Source organism: Marasmius oreades, chromosome 10 (genome assembly GCF_018924745.1).
Source record: "Marasmius oreades isolate 03SP1 chromosome 10, whole genome shotgun sequence".
In the NCBI taxonomy this organism is placed as follows: Eukaryota; Fungi; Basidiomycota; class Agaricomycetes; order Agaricales; family Marasmiaceae; genus Marasmius; species Marasmius oreades.
This window is the reverse complement of record NC_057332.1, coordinates 408,975-433,982: the sequence shown is the minus strand read 5'-3', so window position 1 is coordinate 433,982 and position 25,008 is coordinate 408,975. Positions and strand designations below refer to the sequence as shown.

The window sequence follows — 25,008 nt, the reverse complement described above, 5'->3', positions numbered from 1 at the left end:
TCCAGCGAAGTTGAAGTTAAAGAAAAAGGTGTTGATAAAACGGTCCCTAACTTAAATTCGGAAAAGGTCTCAGTCTATGGAAAGTATAAACCAGTGCATTTGAAGGTTAGACCTCAAATTGCATCAATGCTGGAAGAATTTCGGGTTCAAAGGAATATTACAGGCGATCCGCTTGTGGAACTTCCTGAATTGTCGAAACATCCACCTGAATATTCACCAGGCGAAAGATATACAAAGGAAAGAAAAGATGGCATAGACAAGAATCATTCAGAAGATTTCTTGTGGCCAGAAGAAAGAAAATTGTTGCATCATTTTATGCTCACTCAAGAGAAAGGTTTTGCTTGGACAGCAGAAGAAGGAGGAAATTTCAGAACTGATTTCTTCCCTCCTGTAAAGTTTCCAGTATTGCCTCATACTCCTTGGGTAGAAAGGAGTATTCCTATACCTCCTGGCATTTATGAAGAAGTGTGTAACATTTTGAAAGATAAGATAGCAGCTGGTGTTTACAAACCCACTACTTCCTCTTATCGGTCCAGATGGTTTATGGTTTTAAAGAAAGATGGAAAAAGCCTTCGCTTAGTTCATAGTCTTGAGGCTTTGAATAGCGTTATGATTCAACACTCAGGTATTCTGCCTGGAACTGCAGAAATCGCTTCTAGCTTTTCAGGAAGGGCATGTTTAGGCATGTTGGATATTTGGGTTGGATATGATGAAAGGTTAATAGATGAGAAGTCTAGGGACTATACTACATTCCAGACTCCTTTTGGTCCCTATTGATTGGTTAAATTGCCAATGGGTTGGACTAATTCTGTACCTATCTTTCATGAAGATGTTTCGTATATCTTTAGAGATGAAATACCTCATGTAACAAGACCATATATTGATGATGTTCCTATCAGAGGACCAGCCACAAGATATGAAACTTCAGATGGTTCATTTGAAACCATCCCAGAAAATAAAGGAATAAGAAGATTTGTATGGGAACATTTTCAGAATGTAAATCAGATAGTTCAGCGCATGAAGTATGTTGGAGGGACCTTTTCAGGACCAAAAGCGTACTTGTGTGTATCAGAGGGTTTAGTAGTAGGGCACAGAGTGTCCTATGAAGGAGAAAAACCAGTAGAAAAGTTAGCAGAAGTGATCCTGTCTTGGGACCCAGCTAACTTTGAGAATAAAATGCATATCAAGTCTTTCTTGGGCACTGCTGGACAGATGCGGATGTTCATTAAAGACTATGCAAAGATCACTAGGCCGTTGACTAGATTGACAGCGGCAAATGTACCATTTGTCATTGGTGAAGAACAGATTGTTGCAGTTCGCAAAATACAAGAAGGTATTAAGAACACTCCTGCTCTTAGACCAATTGACTATCTGAACCCAAGTGGAATCACACTAGCAGTGGATACTTCATGGCATGCTGTGGGATTTTATTTGTATCAAGTAGATGAAGAAAATCCTAAGAGGAAGTTCTTCAATTATTTTGGTTCAATTACTCTCAATGAGAGGGAAGCTAGGTTTTCCCAACCAAAGAGAGAACTGTATGGTTTGATGATGGCACTTAGAGCTACCAAATATCAGACCTTCAGTTGCAGGAATTTAACGGTTGAAACTGATGCTAGTTACATTAAGGGAATGTTGGACAATCCCAGCAGTGGCCCAAATGCTAGTATCAACCGTTGGATAGAAGAAATAAGGCTTTGGAAATTTACCTTAGTACATATTAAAGGTCTGGTTCATGGACCAGATGGATTGTCAAGACCGCCTCTGGGTGGTGGATCTACTGAGAGACCAGAAGGCTGGGAAGACTTCTTAGTAGAGGATGATGGAAAACCTGTTAAATTTCGAATGGGAGAAGGACAGACTGAGTCTCCTTTGGACTTTGAAATTTTCAGAGATGCTATCGATCCTAGATCAGGATATTTGACTGAGGTGGTTAATACCTCTGGATTAGCAAAGGATGTAGAGGATTTTGAAGAAGAACTTCCTGAAGTTCATGATGAAGACAGACTATGGAAATATTATTTCGAGTCTGCGCTCTTCAAGAAAGGAAAAGTAGTGAATAGCTTTTCGCTTAACGAAGTGTTAGTTATTCCACCAGATATTGATGCGGATTGGTCAAGAGACCATCCATATGATGAACTTCACCGAAGTTCAGAAGGATTGAAACAAGATGAAGAAATACCAAAGATTATTCATTGGTTGAGAGACTCTAACTCAGATGTAACATCAGAAATGAGTAGCTCAGAAAAGATGAATTTTATAAGAAGAGCTTTAAAGTTCTTCTTAGATGATGAAGGCAGATTATACTGTAAGCCCTTAGATGATTCAAGTAACCATTGGTTGTTTGTACCAAAGGAAAAGAGAATGTGGATGTTGATGGCAGCTCATGATAACCTTGGACATAAAGGAATGTTTGCTACTAAAGCGCTTATCGAAAAATGCTTTTGGTGGCCACACTTCGAAGAAGATGTTGATTGGTTTGTAAAATCATGTCAGCCTTGTCAGGATAGAAGATTGGACCTCTTAAAGATCCCTCCTGTCCTCACACACATGCCTTCACTATTTCAGAAGATTCATATTGATGTCATTAAAATGACACCAGCTAGTAGAGGTTGCAAAAACATCGTCCACGGATGTTGCGCCTTATCAAATTGGTCAGAAGCAAGGGCCATTGCTAGTGAGAATACAAGACAACTTGCGGAATGGTTCTTTGATGATATCTTATGCAGGTGGGGAACACCAGAGGAAATCGTTACAGATAACACTCCTCAGATGATTGCCCTAACCAACTGGTTGTGTGATAAGTATGGTGTTCGTGGAATTCGAATTTCGCCATACAACTCACAAGCCAACGGAAAGATTGAAAGAGCACACTTTGACCTGAGACAGGCCTTAGCGAAAGCGACAAGTGGAAATTTGAACCACTGGTATTACTTCTTGAAGCACATTTTGTGGGCAGATAGAATAACTACTAGAAAAACGTTAGGATGTTCACCGTACTTCTTTGTATTGGGTGCAGAACCTATATTGCCGCTTGATATTGTAGAAGCTACTTGGCTTGTAAAAACGCCAGAAAGAGTGTGGACCAGAGAAGAACTCATTGGGTTTTGTGCGCAAGTGCTTGCTAAGCACCATACTCATGTTCAAGAAATGGTAGAAAGGATAACAGAAAATAAAAGGAAGAACTTGAGGAAATTCGAACGAGATTATATGCATACTATTAAGCCATATGATTTTAAACCGGGTACGCTTGTACAAGTTCGAAATACTCAAATAGAAAAGAACTTAGATAGAAAGATGTTCCCAAGGTACTTTGGACCATGCATAGTCATAAGAAGAACCAAGGGAGGATCATATATCTTGGCTGAGATGGATGGTACACTCATAAGGGGAAAATATGGCGCTTTCAGAGTGCTCCCACATGTTACACGCTATCAACCCATTGAATTACCAGAAAATATAGACAAACTTATTCATATGTCGAAAGACAAGTTGGATCAGCTTGTAGAAGAAGAAGAAGTCGATTATGGACCTGAAAAGGATTATATCTTTGATAGGGTCCCCAACTTATGAATAAACGAAGAACAATTAGACTTCGCTGAAGTCTGAGAAATCAAACGGTTTTAGTTGGATCGACAAATGGATCAGATTTATGGGCGCATCAAGCGCTACTAACACAAGTACAAAATGGTCCGACTAAATGTATGGAAGTTTTGTATTTTATAAAGGAAAGAAAGGATATTGTGAAGAGATCTAGGCAGAAACATATCCTCCCTTGGAAGTGGAAGCTACAGACTCTTTAGCCTTGCCTTCGTTGGTGAGGTCCTCTACAATGGACTCAGTATCCATGGAATCGTCAATACCTAACTTCCCAAGATGATGATTGTTGATCTCTTCGAGCTGAGCAAGGCTAGACTTGTACTGGCTATGAGCATGCAAAATGGTGTGCTGAAGGGTGATGATCTCAGTCCTCAAGAAGTTGGCGACGGAAAGGAGCTGTTCAGGATTGTATTTGGACATGTTGGTGAAGGGCAACAACCCTGCAACGTGAAGGACTCGAGCATGACCCTCCTCGTGGACGCGAAGTTGTTCTTCGCTGAAGTTAGAAAGATAGAAAAGAAAACTTGACAAGATTAGCGGTGTACCAGGGGTTTCCTCGGTTGTGTCAACAATGGGAGTGAGCAAACAAGCCCTCTTGTGGTTAGAGACCGGTGGGACAGAAATTCCATTAGGCCCAGACTATAGCAGAAATTAATAAAAGAATATCGCGAAGTCGATACTTACTTTCTTGCTCTTGGTGATAGTCATTTGTTGAAGGGTCTTGTATTTGCCAGGTGCCTTCGCTTGCTTGGCCTTGGGTGGTGCATGGATAGAGGCACTGATGCCTCAAGGCAGCAGGATGATAGGAATACAAAAGAGTTTTAAAGTGACTCTACCACTGTATACTGAAGTCCGACTACAAGTAGTCTACAAGATATGCAAAGAAAGATATATATTGGGCCTGTATAAAGCCAAGAAGTCTCGGTCTCCAAAGACCTTGGCAAAGTCCGATTGAGAGCGACTCTTTGCAAATTGGGTCAGAAAATAGAATAAAGGAAGAAAAGATTTGCTTACATTCGAGCGGAGAACCAAGCGGATCAGCTGAAGGACTTGGAGTGTCAACAACCATAGGGTTGTTAACCTCTTCGTCATCCTCAACTTGAACCTCCTCTTTGACCGTCTGTTCCTCAAGAACGGTGGCAGAAGTGCTCTCGACAACTCCGGGAAGTGCCGCAGCCAATCGTAAGTGAAGCGGGGAAAACTGTAAGCAAAGTCAGAATAAAGGAATAAGAAAAGACATGTTTGGTTTAAAACCAGTACGGCAAATCAGCATGGTTTGCAAAACGCCGTCAGTGTGTATTTATACTTTAAACTTTGTTTGAATTCTTGTCCCTCTTTGTTCCTCTCCCTCACAGCTACCACCATGTCTTCTCAAGAGAATCCCAACGCCAACATCACTACCAATGTCCCAGCCCCTGCTGTCAATCTTGAAAATGACACCGGTGGCTCAATCATTGGCGACCCTTCACTTGGTGAGCATTCCTTAGTTGTCATACATGTTTTTCCACTAACAGGCTACTATAGCTGCCCTTGGACATGAGCAACTGGTCGCTATCATCAATGATGTTATGACGCAGCATACATTTTTCATACAAATCTGAAGTTCCAAATTCTGACGGCCGTTTTCTTAGGCCTACAATCGCTTATGGACACCACATTCATCGAGAGTACATTGTTTCTCTTTATCTCTAAGCCACCTCATCTGAGGCTTGTTTCCCAGGGATTCCCATTGTGATTGACCAGTATATTGAAAGGACCAGGGCCATTGAACATATGTACTACATAGTTTCCCTCTATCTTCATCTCCTTACGGATTGTTTGGTTTTTTTCTTAGGTCCAACTGGCCCCTCCAGCTCCAGTACTGACAACAGGCAGTCTTCCAGCTCTTCCACTGTTGTCCGAACCACGAGTGGTGCCAGACCAACCACCGCCCAGGATGCCAGAGCGTTGTTGCTCTCCCACCTTCCAGCGACCGCTGGTACACAATCTGGGTTGGTCGCCAGGTAGGATGGGTCTGTGGATGGTAAGTTTTCCCTCACGTTGTCTACTTTATGACTGACTTGCTTTCTTTGTTTACCAGGAGCAAAATGAACCCCCTCACACATGGCATGAATGGCCAAGCCATGCAACACTGTGATTCTGCAGTCACAGCTCATGTGCTCTTTGCGGAGAAGCTTCAGGCCGGGCTTGTGAATGTTGCCCCTGGTGCAGAGACAGTCAATTTCACCCTTGGGCCCAGTGAAGGTGAACTTTTCCCATAATTTCTTGCCGAGTCCCATTTTTCCATAGTTCTGTGTAGTCGTCTGTACTCGATTTGTCACAAACGAATGATACTGTTGTTTCATTAACTTGCCTTCGACTTGGTCACCAGAACTCTTTGTCAGAATTCACCGATTCACTGCCATCCATGTGTCAATGGGTGGCATAATGGAAATAAACTTTAGATGAACCAGATTTGCGTCTACTACTGTACTGACACACGAAGGAAGAAAGAACTCTGTAACTCTCATTGGCACCTGCCTAGGCCGTGTATTGAGTGGCAATTCAAAACCCTAAACGCCGCTTCCAATATATGTAGATTACTGTAGTTACCCGTTAACTAGGCTGGAATGTGGTTACTACCCGTTCGATTCAAATTTGACGTGTGCCGGTGGCCCTAATTTAACCTGTCCTTCTGTGACTTCTACCTTGGAGTCAATGATGTATGTCATTGATGATTTGCTTTAACAAATCGTTCATGCAGTCCAAGGCCACTACTGCGTCTGCGAAGAAAGTCGGGTCTGGTTATGTATCACCAGACTCAGGAGTAATAAAGTCCATGTAAAGAGAACAGATATATTCTTAACAGTTTGGAACTCGGAGGGAGAATTCTGAAAAGATGGAGCATGCACGTCTAAAATATTCTGTGGTTTGCCGAGAACTATCCTTGAGTTGAGTTGCGTCTTCATTTGTTTGGTCAAGAGCTCCTCTACAAAATCATGTTTTCAACGAACATGGTAAAATTATAGCGCATTGAAACATACTGGGCCGGGTTTTTTTTCTCCTGTTCTTCTGTCTTCCACTTTTCCTGCTTTTCTTGAAGTTCGGTGGCCCTGTCAACAAGTAGGACGTCGTATCAGAGTGCAGTGGATATATCTGTGGTTAATCACAGACCGTTGTTCTTTCACAGCTTTTGCCTTGGACTGTCATCATATCTTCAGTGTCTTGGAGTGGCTACCATAAAAGTAATTAGTTAGAGAGTGTATAGATTGAAAATTGAAAATGTTACCAGTCTCAATATCATTTTGCCTTTAATTTGTTCACCTTGCGAACCTCTTGAGTGGTCCTATACTTTCTGGGGCATGCCATGGTGGTAGTACACAATCAAGATGTGGCTTGAACAAGATTAGTGACATCACAAATTGTACAGGATGAAGGAATGGCTAGAATGGCAATAGATTGTGGGAATGAGATTAGTATATTCTAGATATGATGCAGCCAATATAGTGTAACAACACAGACCGTTGATGTTGAGCTGTTGTGGACGTATTGGTTGCATGTGAGACGAACGAGTGTCATCACCAATTGTACAGAATGAAGGAATGATTGAGATGGTAAGAGATTGTAGTGACGACATCATTAGACTGAATACTTGACACAGCCAAGATGTTGCAATGAGATGGACCTTTGAGTTGAACTATGTGGACATATGTAGTTGTGCATGAGACTTGAAAACGAGTGTTGTCACCAATTGGGCAGTGTGAACAACCTAATGGAATGGTATCATTCCCTGTACTTACATCAGTATACATCCAATATCTCAGATAGACAGCAGAATGAACACCTTTGTTCAGAAGCCATGGCCATGACAAGAATATGTTTGTTGCACTCAACGGAAGTTGACTCTGGCTATTGAATATTGAATTACTGGAACTTCTGCGCAAAATCTCTCTTTTGGTAGTGGCTGGTCAGCGCTGAGCCTCAGTCACAAATTTAGCCCTTTGTTAAGAGCACGTCTATTCTGACCTGGGATCCTTGATTTTAAGGTATTCCATGTTCATTTTTTTGTCCACTTTGCGGGCAAAGGTGGTATTACCAAATGAGGAATTAAGTGCTTGCCTTGAAAAAAGAATCCAGTCCGGTGTAACCTTGATAGGAATTTTTCAAGGCTCACAATGTGTTACGAACTGTTCACTTTTCAGGCCCACATACCCTGCTAACCAGCACACAGGACCCCCAGCAATTTTCCTAAGTCCTAATCTTATCATAGCTCCTCCTTATCAGCAACCCCCACTCAATCCACATGTGATATCCCCTCAGCAGCCTTATCTGAGATACAACACAGTCATTACAGCCTTACGACTCACTCTACAGTCACTCCTTATCAGTATTTCCCATGTTATCTCTTCACTAAGTATATATTTCACTCATACACAGTCATTCTGACTAGATCCTTTATCTTTCCATTCATTTACATAGTAAACCTAGTCATACATAGATAAGTAAACTGACTCATACATAGATAACAGTAGAGTATATAAACCCTGAGGTTTTGGCACCAAAACCTCAACCTCGATATTTTTAACCCTTTTTAACTGTTCTTCACCCTTCACTCTGTAACCCATTTAACTTCTCATAGTAGTGCTGAATTATATTCTGTCTCTACGGGGGATTTAGTTGACAAGAAATCGGACATAGGACCACGCAGACTAGGAGAAATGTGATATGACTGTAGATCAAGTCCCGATCTGAGGAAAAAGACAAAAAAGACATGATATAGATCCCAGATCACAGATAGAGTACCTAGGAACCAGGCAGGAATGAACAATGGATCTTGGAGTCCGCGCTGTTCATGTGCTACGGCAATTCGGAACTCTGGATCCATATGCTGGAACCACTTGGACACACAAGGTCCATATGATTTGATAACGTCGAAATGCAGGATAAGGTCCGTAGGCAGGAAATACCATATGGTACACCTATGTAGGTCCATTCTACATGCTGAAACAAGAATGAAGAACGGTCCAGAATTGGTCCAAAACATATGATGCGAATATGGAAAAGCTCCGTAGACAAGATTCTGCACATGTAACGGTCCCTAGCGATAAGACTCCGCATGGATTCGTAGCTACGGTGCATTATTTTTAGAGATGAAACAAGTAGAGATAGGATTACAAAGCTAGTGTAGAAGTAGTATAAAAGCAGCTCATGTATCTGTAGATAAAAAAAGTACTACCCGTGCGTAGGAAAGTCCTGAGTGGGTTGCCCATGAGTAACTGCTCTTGACACCAATAGAGAGATTTGCCCTGGTCTTTCTGAATAGTGACCGCTCACGTAGTGTCTTACAGTTTTCAGGCTAGCTCTATGGGATGCTCTCTAGCTGTTTCTCAGCTGTACTAGTGTACTCTTCTAGCGGTCATAAGCTTTAACTAGCAGCTTGGGCTCACTCTAGTTCTCATACGATGTCTATATCGTTCCAAAGCACTTAGTATATGTGCTGAAATGGACATAATGTAGCGTAGATGTCAAAAACCGCATTAATGGTTCATGTCCCAAAAGAGCTGAAAACTTCGTTAGTTTGTTGAATACCATTTTAGCCTTCAATGGCCAGTACTTACGGCTTTCATGCACTTCAGCATGTTGCTTACTGGATGTTGATCAAGATCAGAATTGGTAAAAATGAATAAAAATGAACATTGATCACTTGAGATTGGCTTGTTTGGTGGTATTGTTTTGAGATAAATCACATGTACATGAGCGCTTCACTGCTTTCCTATTTCTCGTCACCTAGGTTCAGAAATGTAAGCTTGTTCGACTTTCTTGTTTTTCAACAAAATTCTCTGAACATACTATAAGGCCCATCAATCACAAGCTGAACATCTGAGAGAAGAGACACATCCAAGAGTTTACCGACCATTTGTTGGTAAACCAAACACAGCATTTGGAAGACAATTTGATAGAATTCATTGTGATGAGGGATGCAATGGTTGAGGGATCTTTGGCACTGCGATTCTGGCAATACGTGGATACATTTGTCGATATCTGGCTGTATAAATTTCTTCCTGAAGCCTGGAGGTTGTGGCCTTGGCGAAAACTTCGATACTTGAGAAATCGCGTAGTCCAGGTGAGTTACGCCAGTTGGTTGACTCGCTGGACTTGGATACTTATCGAACACATAGAACATTTTCCACTACTATGACATGCGAAGCCGTAGCTCAGAAGTGGTCTCCATCGTTGAACAACCTACTCAGCCAAGGACTCCTCCTTCAAGTCCTACTCCAGACTCGCCATCTGCCTCCACTCTTCCCGATCCGATTTTCCCACAAGTGAATGGAGTCCGGGTTTTCAGACCGCTTTTCTTGCCAGTACTAGCACCCACCTGAGAGTTTGGTATTGAACATGAGTCTCTAGAAATGTTGACCGCTTGGGCTCCACTACAGATTTAGAACGTTCATCTTGGTCACATCAGTTCATTGATGGAGAACCAGTTTACTTACATTGATGATCAAGATGACCGTTAATGAATGCTGTTTGTCGAAATTTGAATTGAACTCCTTCTATTGTATGACGGGCTGTGGATTCAGAGGACACTCAGTAATCGCCGTCATTTGGAACACCTGGATGTAGTCAGAATCAATGCAAAAAAGAAGTTATAAAGTTTAAAATGGCAATCCACACTCAGCAAGAGTTGGCTTGTCACGAATCATTCACTTTCCAGGGCATGTCCAGCTGCAAATAATCCCCAGAAATCGATTTTTGGGCATCCTGGACATCCTTGCCATTCTAGAAACCTTGACATTTTGTTATTCACAGTCATTCCCAGCCATTCCAGTCATTCTCAGTCATTCCAGTCATTTACAGTCATTCCATGGTTATTCCATCTTATTTCCTATTGGCTAAGTCTTATCCCCATGTAGATAGCTCAGTAGTATATAAACCCACCATGTATCTAGCTTTTCCCCCAGCCTTGTAATTTTAAACCCTCCGTTTGTGTTTTGTCTCTTGTGCTTTCTGCTTTTCTCTCTCTCTCCTCAGTGTTCCCAAGTGTTCCCCCAAATATTCCAGTGTCCTCAGCCCCAGTATCTTTTCCAGTGTGCTACAAGCGCTTCCAAACTCCCTCCCAGTATTCTCCAGCAAGTGTTTACCATCAAGTAAATCTTGTCGCCTTGGCGGTCCCTATCATTTAGCTTGCCACATAAGCCTTAAAACCCCACTAGTTGGGTGCAGTGGTTCTAAGGTTGAACAGTTCGTTACATGGCTGCATCATAATTAATTTTGGTTGCGACGCTGCTTACCTTGTGGCTCATGTTCCTGACAATACCATTCACTTTAGTCAACTGTGAACAGAGAAAATTCGACCTACTGAGAGACCGCCATCCTTGGTCAACTGGCTGTCAGAACAAGGTCTATTTGAAATCACACATGCACGAAAGAACGCCGTACCTCTCTTATTTTGTAGCCCCTCCATTATTGGTTCTCAACTTTCCCCTCTATTACTGTTCTGCCAGCGTCTCAATCCCTCATACATTACTGTTGACTCGATGTCGAAGAAGACAAACAAGAAACCAAAGGGCAATGGCAGAGGATGTGGACATGAGACCTGGGCCAAGGGACCAAAACTCGAGTTGCTCCAAAGTAAGTACCTGTATGCAGTTCATTCAATGTTGTGTACTCACCTTGGTTAAGGTTTCAGGGACATGTTTTTCCTCGACAAAAGTGCGATGTATTCACAAGTGACCAGTGCTTTTATTGAAAACTGGGGTTATGATCTGGCACCGGATGACTTGCCGGTAACGGCAGTAAAAACTACTACTAGGTGCAGCAAAACACACTCCAAGCACGAAGTGCGCAAAACCAAACCCAACACTAGCAATTAGCGTAGTTGATTTGTGGAGGTCGGTATCAATGGACGCTCTCAGCAAGGTTCACTGAGAACTCTAAGATAAGACTTCAAGGGTGGGGCTTTATATGGTTCAAAACAAATTCAAATTCTGTGTTCACAAGTCAAAATGACAAAGGCTTTCTACGAAGTTCACTACTTCGAGGAGGTGTTCAATTCTTTCTAAGTTCAAATAGAACTATCAAATTCAATTCAAATTCGAGTCAAAGCGACTCTACAAGTTCAAGGTTTCCAAGTACCAAAGTGGCAACAAATTCAAATCAAATTCAAAGTTCAAATCCAATCTTTTCCAAATACAAACACCAACTTCGAAGAAGTGGGGCAAAGTATGAGCCAGAGTCCCCTAGTGAAAGCACTTAGGCTTCTGTCGTAGGTTACTGGGGAAAATACTGCTGCTACCATCCTCCCTTATATACGCCTTTTCGAATAAATAATAATCAAACGTCGAAGATATGGTAAAAAGTCGAAAATATAGAGAAATCCCTTTCAGAGATACCAAAGTACCCTTAATCAGGTATAGTACATGTCAATTAGATATAAAACTGTCCAGAATATAGTATTCCTTATTCCTTTTCCTCATATTTTCTTTATTCCTGTTCCGAGTCGGATATCTTTGACATTTGCATGTGGATACATCCTGACCCCTTTTTGTTTCCAAGGCGAGTCCCCATGTGCTCCCTTGTTCTCTCTTGTTCTATCCGATCTGGAATAGTCCAAAACTGCTTGATCTACATTCCAGGGATCGTTCCTATGGTTCTTTCCTGGTAGAATGTCCTTTCTGACCGGACATCGTCGACATCCGCCCCTTTTCTTGTTTCCAGCTGTAAGTTACAGCCACCGGCATTGTTTCTGTTCCTTAAGTCCGAAGTGGACTTTAGATAGTTACATCCGTCCGATTGTTACTTCCAGATGTACTTCTAAGAGTTGTTTCCGTCTTTTCAACCAATATCGAAGAAATCAATAAATTGATAGTAAAATCAAGTGTCCCCATGTTTGCTACAGGTAATTGCGAGTGAGACAAGGCCTATGCAAATGAACGAAGGTTTTTAAAGGCTGCTTCATCAGTTCCTACAGGTTTCGGAACGTCGAAGACTCTCATCTATAGGGTGTTTCGTACTTTCTGTACTTCGGATAACCCGCAAATAGACCCGTGCTTTGACTAGCAGCTTGGGCTTGCTCTAATCCTCATATTATGTTCCCATTTTGATTATATTATATATAAAAATGTTAAAAATGCGTTTATTTAGGTACTAGTAGATTATATCCGCGATATCTCCCCCTAACAAAAGAAAGGACTGTCCTCAGTCCATATTATCTTTGTCCGGAGTCAATCCGCAATGTCTACGACCTGTTTCGCAATGTTCTTTGGTTGATTAGACCTCCTCGAAGTCCAAAATTTCTTTCCCGAGGACTCTAAGTCCCCACATCAATCGGTTCCTTCATATATCTCGCTTAGAAGCATTATCGATATCAAATTGAATTGATTATGCACTAGCGAGTTAGCCATCAACTCGTTTTCGAGATCTGTAGCTAAGGTTTCCTTATTTAGAACTTTCCCACTCCACTACTTCCGCGAGAGGTATGTTCAAAATATTTCTAAGTCAATTCGGGGTTTGCCGATCGCCCCTTTTATATTTTCAAGGTTCAAGGGTTCGTTTTTCAACTTTCCTTCCTCCCTTATTCTACCATGTCTTCCTCTTCGTCGCTTTCGGGCCTTTCGCCAGCGGCTCTCAGCGATCTTTCATCCTTCAATGAGGCCATGTTCACAATACACCGCACATTCGGCGACGCAATCACGTTCCCTCCCTCTGAAGAACTTTCACGCGACGGACTCCTCCTCTGTGCTCTCAAGCATTGCGGAACAGAGCTGGTACGTGTTAATTCCCTTTCTCTTCCTTTCTGTTTCATTTCTGACGCGTTTCGCACTCTAGGATCGCTTGGCTTTCGAATTCCGCAAGTTTTCGTTTCATCGAAGCTTCCCTCCTGCAGTGGGATCGATCCTTTCTGCTGCCTCAAGGATAGCGAATTCTCAACGTTACGAAGCTTTCTGGGTGCTTTCTGCTGATGAACTCGCCACTTGGGCGACATATAACCTTGTGCGTTCCATATTTCCTTTCTTTTGTCTTCGATACTAACTGTCTTCCGTAGCCTCAACATAACTTTAAGGCTGCGCCTTCCGTCAACTTTCTATACGACGTTCTTCCCGATCTTGAACTTCGCCCTTACTCTCCCTGGCATCCCGGATACCGAATGGTCCGCATGATGTCTTCAAAACGACGCCGGTCTGAAGAGAACGACAAGAAGGCCTCTTCCTCTGAAGTCGAAATCGTCGACGATCCCCCGGCGAAACGTCTCAAACAGACCGCTATGCGCAAGGTAAGCCGTCATTTCCGCTCTTAGACTTCTTCTAACCATTCTATAGCCAACGTCGAAGAGATCCAAGGCAGTAGTCTCTTCTGAGGAAGAGGAAGACGAAATCGAGTCTGAAGAGGACCTGAAACCTTCTCCTTCCCCAGAAGTAAGTTCACTTAATATTTTCCTTCTTTCTCAAGGCTAAACAATATCTTCGTAGCCGCTTACCAGACTGTCAAAGAAAGATCCCCCTCCGCCTTCGAAAAAGCAACTGGAGGTGGTCATATCCCAACGTCCGCTCCCTAAGCCTTTGCCTAAGCCGGCACGTTCTCTGGTAAGTCTCTTATTCTTTTCTGTTTCTCACTATTCTAATAATGGGATTAGATTCCGCCCTCCGATTTGTCGAAAATCAAGAAGGTCGAGATCCCTCCAGTAGCCAGTTCGTCGACTTTGTCCTCCGGCCCTCGCACTACGCGCAGTTCAACCGGTACCCTCCTGAAGGTCAAGCAAGAACCTTCGAAGACACCTGCAGCTGGTAAGGTCCCCGAGGTTCGAAAGGATAAGGGGAAAGGCAAGGCTAGGCCTAAATCGCCATCTCCCTACGTTCCGAAGCCTTCGAAATGGTTTTCCAATCGCCGATTCAACATCGTAAGTCTCCGTTTTATACTCATTACTTCTTTTCTTTTCTAAGTCATTACTTTTTCAGCATTCGCAAACCCAAAAGCATCCGCAAGGTCTCGACGCCGATAGTAAGTTATCTTTCCAGTTTCTAACATTTTCTTGTTTCTAATTCCTATCTTAGATGTCCCGCTCCGCTTCAACGTTCCTGAGGCAGACGCTTTTTCGCTTCGAGATGTTCTCGAGAGCGGCCGGACTCTTTCTTCAGTAAGTTCTAACCGTCACTCTCTTTTTCCTAAGCTGATCCAACTTGAGCAGGAATTAATGCTTCCATGCTTCTCCTGCGCCTCCGCAAAAGTCAAGTGCGAGCGCTCTACAACAAAAAGCGAGAAGTGTGATCGATGCAAGGTGTCTCGGTTCCCGTGCAGTTGGATTCTGCCGAAGTCGGAGTCCTGGTCTAGGATGGACATCATCCAGGACTGGGCGAGTTCGACCCCCAGCAGTAAGTCCTTGTTTTCCATTCTATTCTTTTGACTAACGTATCTTTCTAGACTTCCATTCGCGTCTAGGCGAGCTCTTGCAGCTCTTGAAGATATATGACCAGCTCAATGAACAAGTGCGGTCTCTTCAAGATTCGATTTCCTCCCTTCGTGCCAGCATCGTCGACAAGGCTCACGAGGTCCAAGATGTCGCCATCAACCCGAAGGTAGTTCTCGAATATCTTCAACTGCACCCGGACGGTCTGGCGCTCTCTTCGGAGACAATCCGTGGGCTTAGTGCCCTTTTTGATTGGCCGTTGGAAGATGGAGAGGCAGAGGGGTTCACGGAGGTCAAGGTGGATGGGTCTTCGACGACCTTTCTCAACCCGACAACCGGCGAGTCCTTCTCTGTCGCTCTTGGTTCGACCAGTGCCGCTCAAGTACGTTTTCTTTATATTTCTATCCATTTTCCTTTTTATTTTCCTTCCTAAATACTCCTTTCCTTTCAGCAGAACGCTCCGGAACCAGTTCACGATGACAGCGCGTCAGCTCGGGAAGTTGAGGAATCCGTGGTTCAACAGCCGGGTCAAACGGTTGTCGAGGGGAAAGAGCGTTCGATGGAGGCACCATCGCCTGGGGATGTTGCCCCGTCTTCCGATCCTCTTGGACGTTCACCTAAGTGTAAGTCCAGCTCATATCCTAGATATCTTCGACCTCACTAACTATTCCTGTTAGAGACCTTCGCCGATATCTTGTAATGGACTATTGCTTGGACTTGCGGTTCTCGAGACATTGGTCTCGGGACCTATTCTTTTCTTATTTCTTGTAATGCTTCTATCTGTTCAGTAGTATACATACTACTTTAAAAAATGTATTTCTATATCTTTGCTACTGTGTAGCATAAAAATACACTCTGTATTTTTCCTTCTATTACTGTGTGATAAAGGAATTAAGAGTCTTCGAAGACTTTTGACTTAGACAGAGTGCCTTCGTTAGCCCCTGTCTAGTGACTTCAACGATATCGAAGAGACCCCTAAGTCCTACTTTCCCTTATTCTTTTCTATATTCCCTTCTATCCTGACAAACATGAAGCTAGCCATTGAAGTGCTGTATGAGTTATTGGTTTCTAGTAAGTCCATTCTAATGTCTTCGATACGCAATCTCGAATCTAGACATCGAATAGAGGCATACCCTAGGAACTTTGTTCCTTATGTAGGGCTTTCCTACTACATTGCTGGAGACCAGATCGTTCTTCGTACGCCTCTTTCGCCTAAACGAGAAGCTGAACTAGCCATCCAACTCCAATTCATGGTTTCCCTTCGCCATTCTGACGGACCTTACTTCAAGTTTGTCCTCACGTTCGATCCAGCACAGAGACCTTTTATCACGGGTCCCCTCTGCTATCACATTTTTCCTACGGCTGCACGCTCATTCTTTCATCGACTTGCGAACGCTATGGCTCGAGTCGGATTCCTGAAGCTCGAAATTGCCTCAATTCCCGGCGCTGTCGAAGCTTGGTGCATCGCCGTTTTCCATTCTTTCTTCATAGTATCGGATTCCATCCAATATGTTCCTCCACAAGCATACTATGGTTTCTTTGACTTTGAACTCAACACTGCTAGGTACATATCCGCGGATTTACTGTAGCCTAAATCTTCGAAGTCGAGTTCCGATCAAATTTCCTTATTTAGACATGATCTACATTTCCTACGCCACGCTGTCCGTAGTATAGATCTTGTTTTCAATGTGCTTTTTCTATTTTCTTTTACTAAGACCCCATCTTCGACATTGAAACCATATGTGTCTCGATGGCATCTCGATCATCCTCATGGTTTTCCTTATGGTTCTCTTGTTTCTTAGAGTGTAGGGTTTATTCGGAAGATCGAATTTCCGGCAATTCTGGGCTGTTGCACCAACATCGACGATCCATTCTTAGCCGTTGCTTAGTTGCAAAACGCAAAATTCTGTTCGAATTTCAAGTCCTCTCCCCCTGACAAAAGAACTGTCAACTCCGTTGACTATACCTTTCGGTATAAAAGCTTCAGTGAGGCCATTCCTATCCTCACCCAATTTTCCGTTCTTTTTACTTCTACACTCTCAACTCGTACCGTCTTCGATATGTCTACTGCCAGCAAAGTCCCTGCTTGGAACGGTCGTGACCACTTCCTTAAACACAACGATGCTTTCATCAAACATATGGAAGCCATGCTCGCCAGCAATATGAGCGTGCTCGCCGATGAAGGCGCTCGCGCTATTGCCAACCGTCTAGTACGTTGTTTTATTCGATTCCTTTTCTTCGACTAACTTCCGTAGTCTGTTTCCATGTCTATCTACCACATCGCGAAAGATACCGAGGCCTTTAATTTCATCAAGAAATGTGTCGAGCTTCTCGAGAAGCTCCAGAAGGTCCCCGGCGTGTCTGAGGTTCCCAGCTACTGCGGTCATCTCGCTTTCGTTCACGAGGTGCAGGCCATTCGTACCAAGCAAGAGGAAACCCTTCGTAACAAGGCCAAAGGCTCCAAGCGCTCTGCTGTACGCTTCCTATCTCAATGATGTCGAAGATATTCTTAAAAGTTTCTTTCCTTTAGAAATCTGCGGAGTTGGTCGGGTCCGACTCTGACGAAGATATGGAAATTGTCGCCGACGCTTCCATTAAGCCAAAGGTACTTTCCAACTCTGTTTCTGTTTTCCTTACTAAATTTCAGGAGATGGAGGGGCTCGAAGCCTCTATCCATTCCGTCCTCAAACAGAAAGAAGGCAAGTCCGCTGGTAAGGACGTTGCCAAGGGCAAGGGTGCCCGTGCTAATTCTGCCCTTAAGTTCAAGAAAGTCAGTTTCTTGAATTCTTCGATTTCTGTTACATTCTAATTATTCCTTTCAGAGTGGCCCTAACGGTACTTCCGCCATGGCTTTGTCCAGGGCCAAGAAGGCTCGCTTGCCAACTCCAATCGTTGACACCGCTGAAGAAACACCCGGTATCTTCTCTTATTCCTTTCTTACTTCGTACTGTCCTGACACATCGAAGAGGAACTCCGCCTTCGTCAGGAAGGCCACGAACGTATTCTTCACATTGCAGGGCTGCTGCCCTTTGCCAACCTTTCCAAATACGATCCGGAGCATCTTCTTTCTGTTGCCAACTTCTTGCGCACTGAGGCGGTTACTCTTCAGCATACCATCCTTTACGCTCACAACCAGTACAAGTTCACTATTTCTCAGCTCGACGAAATTAATCGTGTCCGCCTTGCTAAATTAGGTATCGACGATTCTATGGACACCGAATCCATCGAGGAGGCTATCAAGGACGTCTCTGTCCAAGGCGAGACCTCGAAGACTGGCTACGTCTCCGCCTAATTTACCAGTTTTCCGTTTTCCTTTTCTAAGTAAAATATATAACCCATACACTTCGCTTGGACTTATACTGTACTTGTCGTCTGTAGCGCTGTTGCGCAAATGTGATTGATTTGAAGTTGAGTTTAGTCTTCGACATCGCTTTCTTCAACTTCTTCGAAGTTGTGTCCGATGTCTGCTTCCTCTTCGCTAAGTCGCAAGTTAGGAATTCGGTCGAAGATATAGTCTTTGTCCGGACCATACTCAACTTCTTCATCTTCTTCTACTAATTTATCTAACTTTTCTTTAGACAAATGTATAAGTTTTTCTATTTCCGAAGGTAACTCGATCGGAGTATATCTTGCCACATGAGGCAGAACTCTGAAAGCAGCATACTTTCCTCTCATAAGAGTCCCATCCATTTCTGCTAAGATATACGAACCTCCTTTTGTCCTTCTAATTACTATACAAGGACCCAAGTATCGAGGAAACATCTTTCTATCTAAGTTCTTTTCAATCTGAGTATTTCGAACTTGGACCAATGTACCCGGTTTAAAGTCATACGGCTTTATAGTGTGCATATAGTCTTGTTCAAATTTTCTTAGATTCCTTCTTTTATTTTCGGATACCCTTTGCACCATATCTAATACATGTGTACGATGTTTTGCTAGGGCTTGAGCACGAAATCCAATAAGTTCTTCCCTGGTCCACACTCGTTCAGGTGTTTTTACTAACCAAGTAGATTCTACCAGATCTAGAGGCAAAATAGGTTCTGCCCCCAAAACAAAGAAGTAGGGTGAACACCCTAGACTCTTCCTAGTTGTAATTCTGTCTGCCCACAAGATATGTTTCAAGAAATAAAACCAGTGGTGTAAATTCCCACTGGTGGCTTTTGCCAATGCTTGTCTTATATCAAAGTGTGCTCTTTCTATCTTTCCATTGGCCTGAGAATTATATGGTGAGATACGAATACCTCTAACTCCATATTTGTCTCTTAACCATTTAGTCAAGGCTAACATCTGAGGAGCATTATCTGTTACAATCTCTTCAGGTGTTCCCCATCTACATAAGATGTCATCAAAGAACCATTCCGCAAGTTGCCTTGCATTCTCATTGGCGATACCTCTTGCTTCAGACCAATTAGACAACGCGCATCTTCCATGCACAATGTTCTTGCATCCTCTACTAGCAGGTGTCATTTTAATAACATCAATATGTATTTTCTGAAATAGAGAAGGAGTATGGGTAAGAACTGGCGGAATTCTAAGTAACTCCAATTTCCGTTCTTGACAAGGCTTGCAAGACTTGACAAACCAATCCACATCTTCCTCTAAGTGAGGCCACCAAAATCGCTTCTCAATAAGAGCTTTGGTAGCAAACATTCCTTTATGCCCTAAGTTGTCATGCGATGCAACTAGCATCCACATTCGCTTTTCCTTAGGTACAAATAATCTATGATGGCTAGAACCATCCAAAGACTTTCTGTATAATCTTCCTTCATTGTCTACAAAGAACTTAGCAGCCCTTCGTATAAATTTACTCTTCTCTGATGCGGTCATTAATTTCAAGACATCTGAGTCTGAGTTGACCAACCAGTCAATAATCTTTGGAATTTCTTCATCTTGATCAATTGCTTCTTGACTTCAATGAATTTCATCATATGGATGGTCCCTTGACCATTCCAAGTCTATTTCTGATGGGATAACTACCACTTCTTTTAGTGAATAGCTTCTAGCCCAACTTTCTTTCTTATAATGAAAGGACTCAAAATAATAAGCCCAAAGTCTTTCTTCATCTCTGACTTCTTGCAATTCTTCCTCAAAATCCACTACATTTGTAGCTAACTCTGTGAAGTCTACAACTTCATTAAAATATCCTGACCTAGGATCTATATGATCCTTGAAGGTCTCAAATTCTAATGGTTCTTCAGTCTGGTTTTCACCCATCCTGAATTTTACTGGTTTTCCATCATCATCCTCTAGAAATTCTTCCCAACCTTCTGGTCTCTCAGTTGACTTGCCACCTGGTGGCGGTCTTGATAAACCATCTGGCCCATGTACCAATCCCTTGATATGGACTAAGGTAAATCTCCAGAGTCTAATTTCTTCTATCCAACGGTTGATACTGGCATTTGGCGCGCTACTAGGATTGTCTAACATTCCTTTGATGTAGCTAGCATCGGTTTCAACTGTTAAGTTTCTGCATCCATAGGTCTGATATTTGGTAGCTCTTAGAGCCATCATCAAACCATATAATTCTCTTTTCGGTTGAGAAAACCTTGCTTCTCTTTCATTAAGGGTAATGGAACCAAAGTAGTTGAAGAACTTCCTGCGAGGATTTTCTGGATCTTCTTGATATAAGTAGAATCCAACCGCTTGCCATGAAGTATCTACCGCTAACGTAATTCCATTAGGATTTTCATAGTCAATGGGCTTGAGTGCTGGCGCATTTTGAATAGCTTCTTGAACTGTTCTCACAGCCTTCATCTCCGCTTCCCCAATGACAAAAGGTACGTTCGCTGCAGTCAACTTAGTCAACGGACGTGTAATTTTCGCATAATCCTTAATGAACATTCGCATTTGTCCTGCTGTGCCCAAGAAAGATTTTATATGCATTCTGTTTTCAAAGTTTGCAGGGTCCCATGATAGGATGACTTCCGCCAACTTTTCTACTGGCTTTTCTCCTTCATAGGACACTCTGTGTCCTACTACTAACCCTTCTGATACACACAAGTATGCTTTAGGACCCGAAAATGTTCCACCAACATACTTCATGCGCTGAACTATCCGATTTACGTTCTGGAAATGTTCCCAAACAAATCTTCTAATTCCTTTATTTTCTGGTATGGTTTCAAATGACCCATCTGGTGTTTCGTATCTAGAGGCCGGTCCTCTGATAGGAACATCATCAATATATGGTCTTGTGACATGTGGCATTTCTTCTCTAAAGATGTATGATACATCTTCATGAAATAATGGAACAGAGTTTGTCCAACCCATTGGTAGTTTAACCAAACGATAAGGACCAAATGGAGTCTGGAACGTAGTATAGTCCCTTGACTTTTCATCTATCAGTCTTTCATCGTAACCAACCCAGATGTCCAACATGCCTAAACATGCTCTTCCAGAAAAGCTAGAAGCTATCTCTGCTGTTCCTGGTGGAATTCCTGAGTGTTGGATCGTAACTCTATTCAAAGCTTCTAAGCTATGAACTAAGCGCAGACTCTTTCCATCTTTCTTCAAAACCATAAACCATCTAGACCGATAAGACGAAGTAGTGGGTTCGTAAACACCAGCTGCTATCTTATCTTTCAGGATCTTGCATACTTCTTCATAAATCCCAGGTGGAATAGGAATATTCTTTTCCACCCATGGAGTATGTGGTAGTACTGGAAATTTGATTGGAGGGAAGAAGTCTGTCCTGAAGTTTCCTCCTTCTTCTGCACACCAAGCAAATCCTTTTTCCTGTACTGTCATGAAATGATGCAACAATTTCCTTTCTTCTGGCCACAAGAAATCTTCGGAGTGATTCTTGTCAATGACCTCTTTCTTTTCTAAAGTATATCTTTCTCCAGGCGAATATTCAGGTGGATTAGGAGATAGTTCTGGAAGTTCCGCTAGTGGATCTCCAGTAATATTCCTTTGTACCCTAAATTCTTCTGGCATTGGTGCAAGTTGCGGTCTAACCTTCAAGTGCACTGGTTTATACTTCCCAAATACAGAGGCTGGCTCTAAACTTGTTAGATTCTCAGGGTTTCCGTAAGGAGTTTCTGAGTTATCATTGATAAGTGGGTTCTCTCCACTTAATCCTTTTTCTATTTCTTCTATTCTAGCGCTAGAGGCTAACAAGGCTGTGACTTCTTCGAAATCAGATTTACTAGCTAAGACAAACGCTTCTGCTAATTCTACTGACTCAAAGTTATTCTTTTCTGGTAATTTATACCCTTCTATCTCAATTTTATTATCCTCAAAAATAAAACTCAATGCAACCTCTCCTTGATCATCTAGCAATTCCTCAAGGCTCATTGAAAATTTTCTATTTCTGAATTTTCCCTCTTTTTAATTCATCTTCTCTTTCTTTTCTAGCCTGTCTGGCTCTAGCATTTTCTCTTCTAAGGATTGGCTTCTTTGTTTTATGGCGAATCTTAATTCCCTCACCTCTAGGGTAAGTTGGTATAGTACACTTTACTCTAGTATTAGGGCAAGTGATTACTATGAGTTGATCACCATCTGGGAAATTCTGCACCTCTGAGTTTGTCAAAACGTCGAAAGGTCTTCCCAACAAAATCTGATAAGGAGCATCTTCGACAACATGAAGTTGTAAAAAGACTTCTACTTCACCAAATGTGAAAGGTACATTCCTTGCTAATCCTTTAGTCCTTTGTAGTTGACCATTTGCAGATTGCATAACCACATTTGTGTCTGGATCCCAAATCATTCCAAGTCCAATAGCTACAACCATATCTACTGCAACTATCTGAGATCCACTATCTATGATAGTTTCTACTCTTTCTTTGGACCCATTGACTTCTGGATAAATACATCGAAGACCATCCATTACATTAGCAACTATAAAAACATTACGCTGCTGTTCCATAGGAAGGTCTCTGATATACTGTTCCACCGGATCTTTCTGAACTATTGAACCAGCTTCAAGCTGTCCTCTAGCTTCTTCCAAAACTTCAAATGTTTGGTCAACTTCGAGTTCATCGAGATCGACGAACTCACTTTCCGTTCCAAAGTTAGAAAATTGCTTTACTAACTTTTCATCTATTTCTGCTTCGAAAAAGGACTTCGCATCCCTTCTAGGCAGTCTTCGATTTCTAAGTTTCCTTAACAAGGCTTTCTGTAATTCCGGCGAAGCTTTTATAGCATGCGACGTCGAAATCTCAACTTCCTGTCTCAGAATTTTGTCCGCAATCTCTTCAACCGCTTTCTGCTTTACGACTTTCCAATCGTCATCATTCAAAGAAAGTTTCTCCGACTTAGGCCTAATAGCCCTTCTAATGTCTTCGACTTTCTCTGAAATGTTCCGGCTTCCTTGACCTTTGTTTCCCTGGTCTTCTTCTGGTTTCCTGGGTAAAGCAAAATCCCTTGGTTGAAATATCCTCTCAATCGGTTCTACCCGATCAAAGTGTCTCTCTTGAGGATCTTCCTTCTCTGAAGTTTGTTCCTCGCTAGTTTCCTTTTCTTTTGACTTCTTCGAAGTCGGCGCATTATCATTTTCTTCATTTTCTTTTCTCAACTGTGGAACTACGTACTTGGATCTATCAAAGTTTTTCGGCGGCGAAATCACAACTTCCGGCTTCAATCTTCGAGGTTCCTCAAGGGTCTTTTCCTGGGCCTTATCCCTTTTACTGCCCTGCCCTTTCCTTGGAACTTCTAGTTTTTTGAGCCATTGAGTTTCTTCATCAGAACCGATAATACTTTCGATTCATCTGAGTCACCCATTTCTTTGATAGTTTCTTCCAGCGCAAACTGGAAGTTCGAGACCGGCGTTGGCTCTTCTTCGACTTCAAACATTAAGCTCTGCGCCATCACCGAAGTCTTAGCCGTCCATCCTTTCTCTTTGGCAATTGCCCAAATCCTTTCCGCACGAGTTGGTCCTGGTTCCCCGAATCTCACAAACGGAACCCGGTCCCCGTTCTTCAACTCGAACTTTCCATCAGCATTCCTTCTCAAAATTCCTTTCGCCAATAAATCTGCTTGTTCCGGACAGTCCCTCACGGTATGTCCTTCCTTATTGCAGAACCAACACTGCATATCCTCGACCCAGTTAGACTTTGACGAAGACTCATTTCCATTGCGCGTTCTATCGCCAGGACGTTGGTATTGGTTTCCGTTATTCTGAGTCCCATTTCCGGTGCTCACTTTCATTGTTCTCATCAATTCAAGGAGTAATCGGTTATTATTTTCCGTTGCCTTATTCTGTTCTGAGACTTGCTGTCCCAATTCTCGGAGTTTCACATTATATGTGTCCATTGAAGACGAAACTTTCTGTTCCCATTCGTCTTTGAATTTCTTTTCCCTAGTTTCCGGGACCGGTGGTCTCAAAAACTGATCTTCAGACTGTCTTACACCATGAAGCATCGTATACCCTGCAGGCGTTAACCCCGCATAGGTATCTCTACCTGATTGTCCTACTTCTGGTAAATATGCACCTTGTATCATCGTAACAGACATGTTGATAGCCGCTTCCTGAACATCTTCGATCATCCACGGATCCTGACGTTTCTTTAGCTTTTCAGCGATGTCCATGTCCTTACTGGACTCTGCCATGGCTTTGGCAAACAGATGTTTCCGTAACTCCTCCGCAAAGCGGGGCTCCAAGGTGTTGATATAATACCGGACTAGGTCCACATTCGTAATCAACGGCGGATTCACATTTTTCAACTTCTTCGATTCTAAGTTGAATTCACGATTAAACGCAGCTAACTTCGAGGTATGTCCAATCGGTATATACTTCGCTTTCTCGCAAATGGCAAGTAGACGCTCACGAGAGCCAATCTTCCTGTCCTGCGCTTCCGGGAATTCCTTAAGTAACTCTTCTCGGAATTTTTCCCAATCATAACCTCGAGATGACGGTACAACCTCCGCTAATAGCTCTCTGGTTGCTATGTCCATCTGGGTCATAGTAAAATTGATCCGTGCTTCACCATTCTCTATGTTATGGAACCGGAAATAATCCTCTAAGGCTGTAAGCCAACCTTCGAAATGTTCCGGGTGATCTTTACTAAAGACCTGAAGTCGCAACT

General features: G+C 42.6%; 1 protein-coding gene across 1 annotated transcript; it reads left to right on the top strand.

Moving 5' to 3' along the window:
• Nucleotides 1–4,963: 4,963 nt before the first annotated feature.
• On the top strand, nt 4,964–5,861 carry E1B28_002186 (uncharacterized protein; the record flags this gene model as incomplete). Its single annotated transcript, XM_043159093.1, has 4 exons — nt 4,964–5,072; nt 5,232–5,267; nt 5,321–5,603; nt 5,681–5,861. The coding sequence occupies 4 exons, from the start codon at nt 4,964–4,966 to the stop codon at nt 5,859–5,861; spliced, it is 609 nt and encodes a 202-aa protein (XP_043002691.1).
• Nucleotides 5,862–25,008: the final 19,147 nt, after the last annotated feature.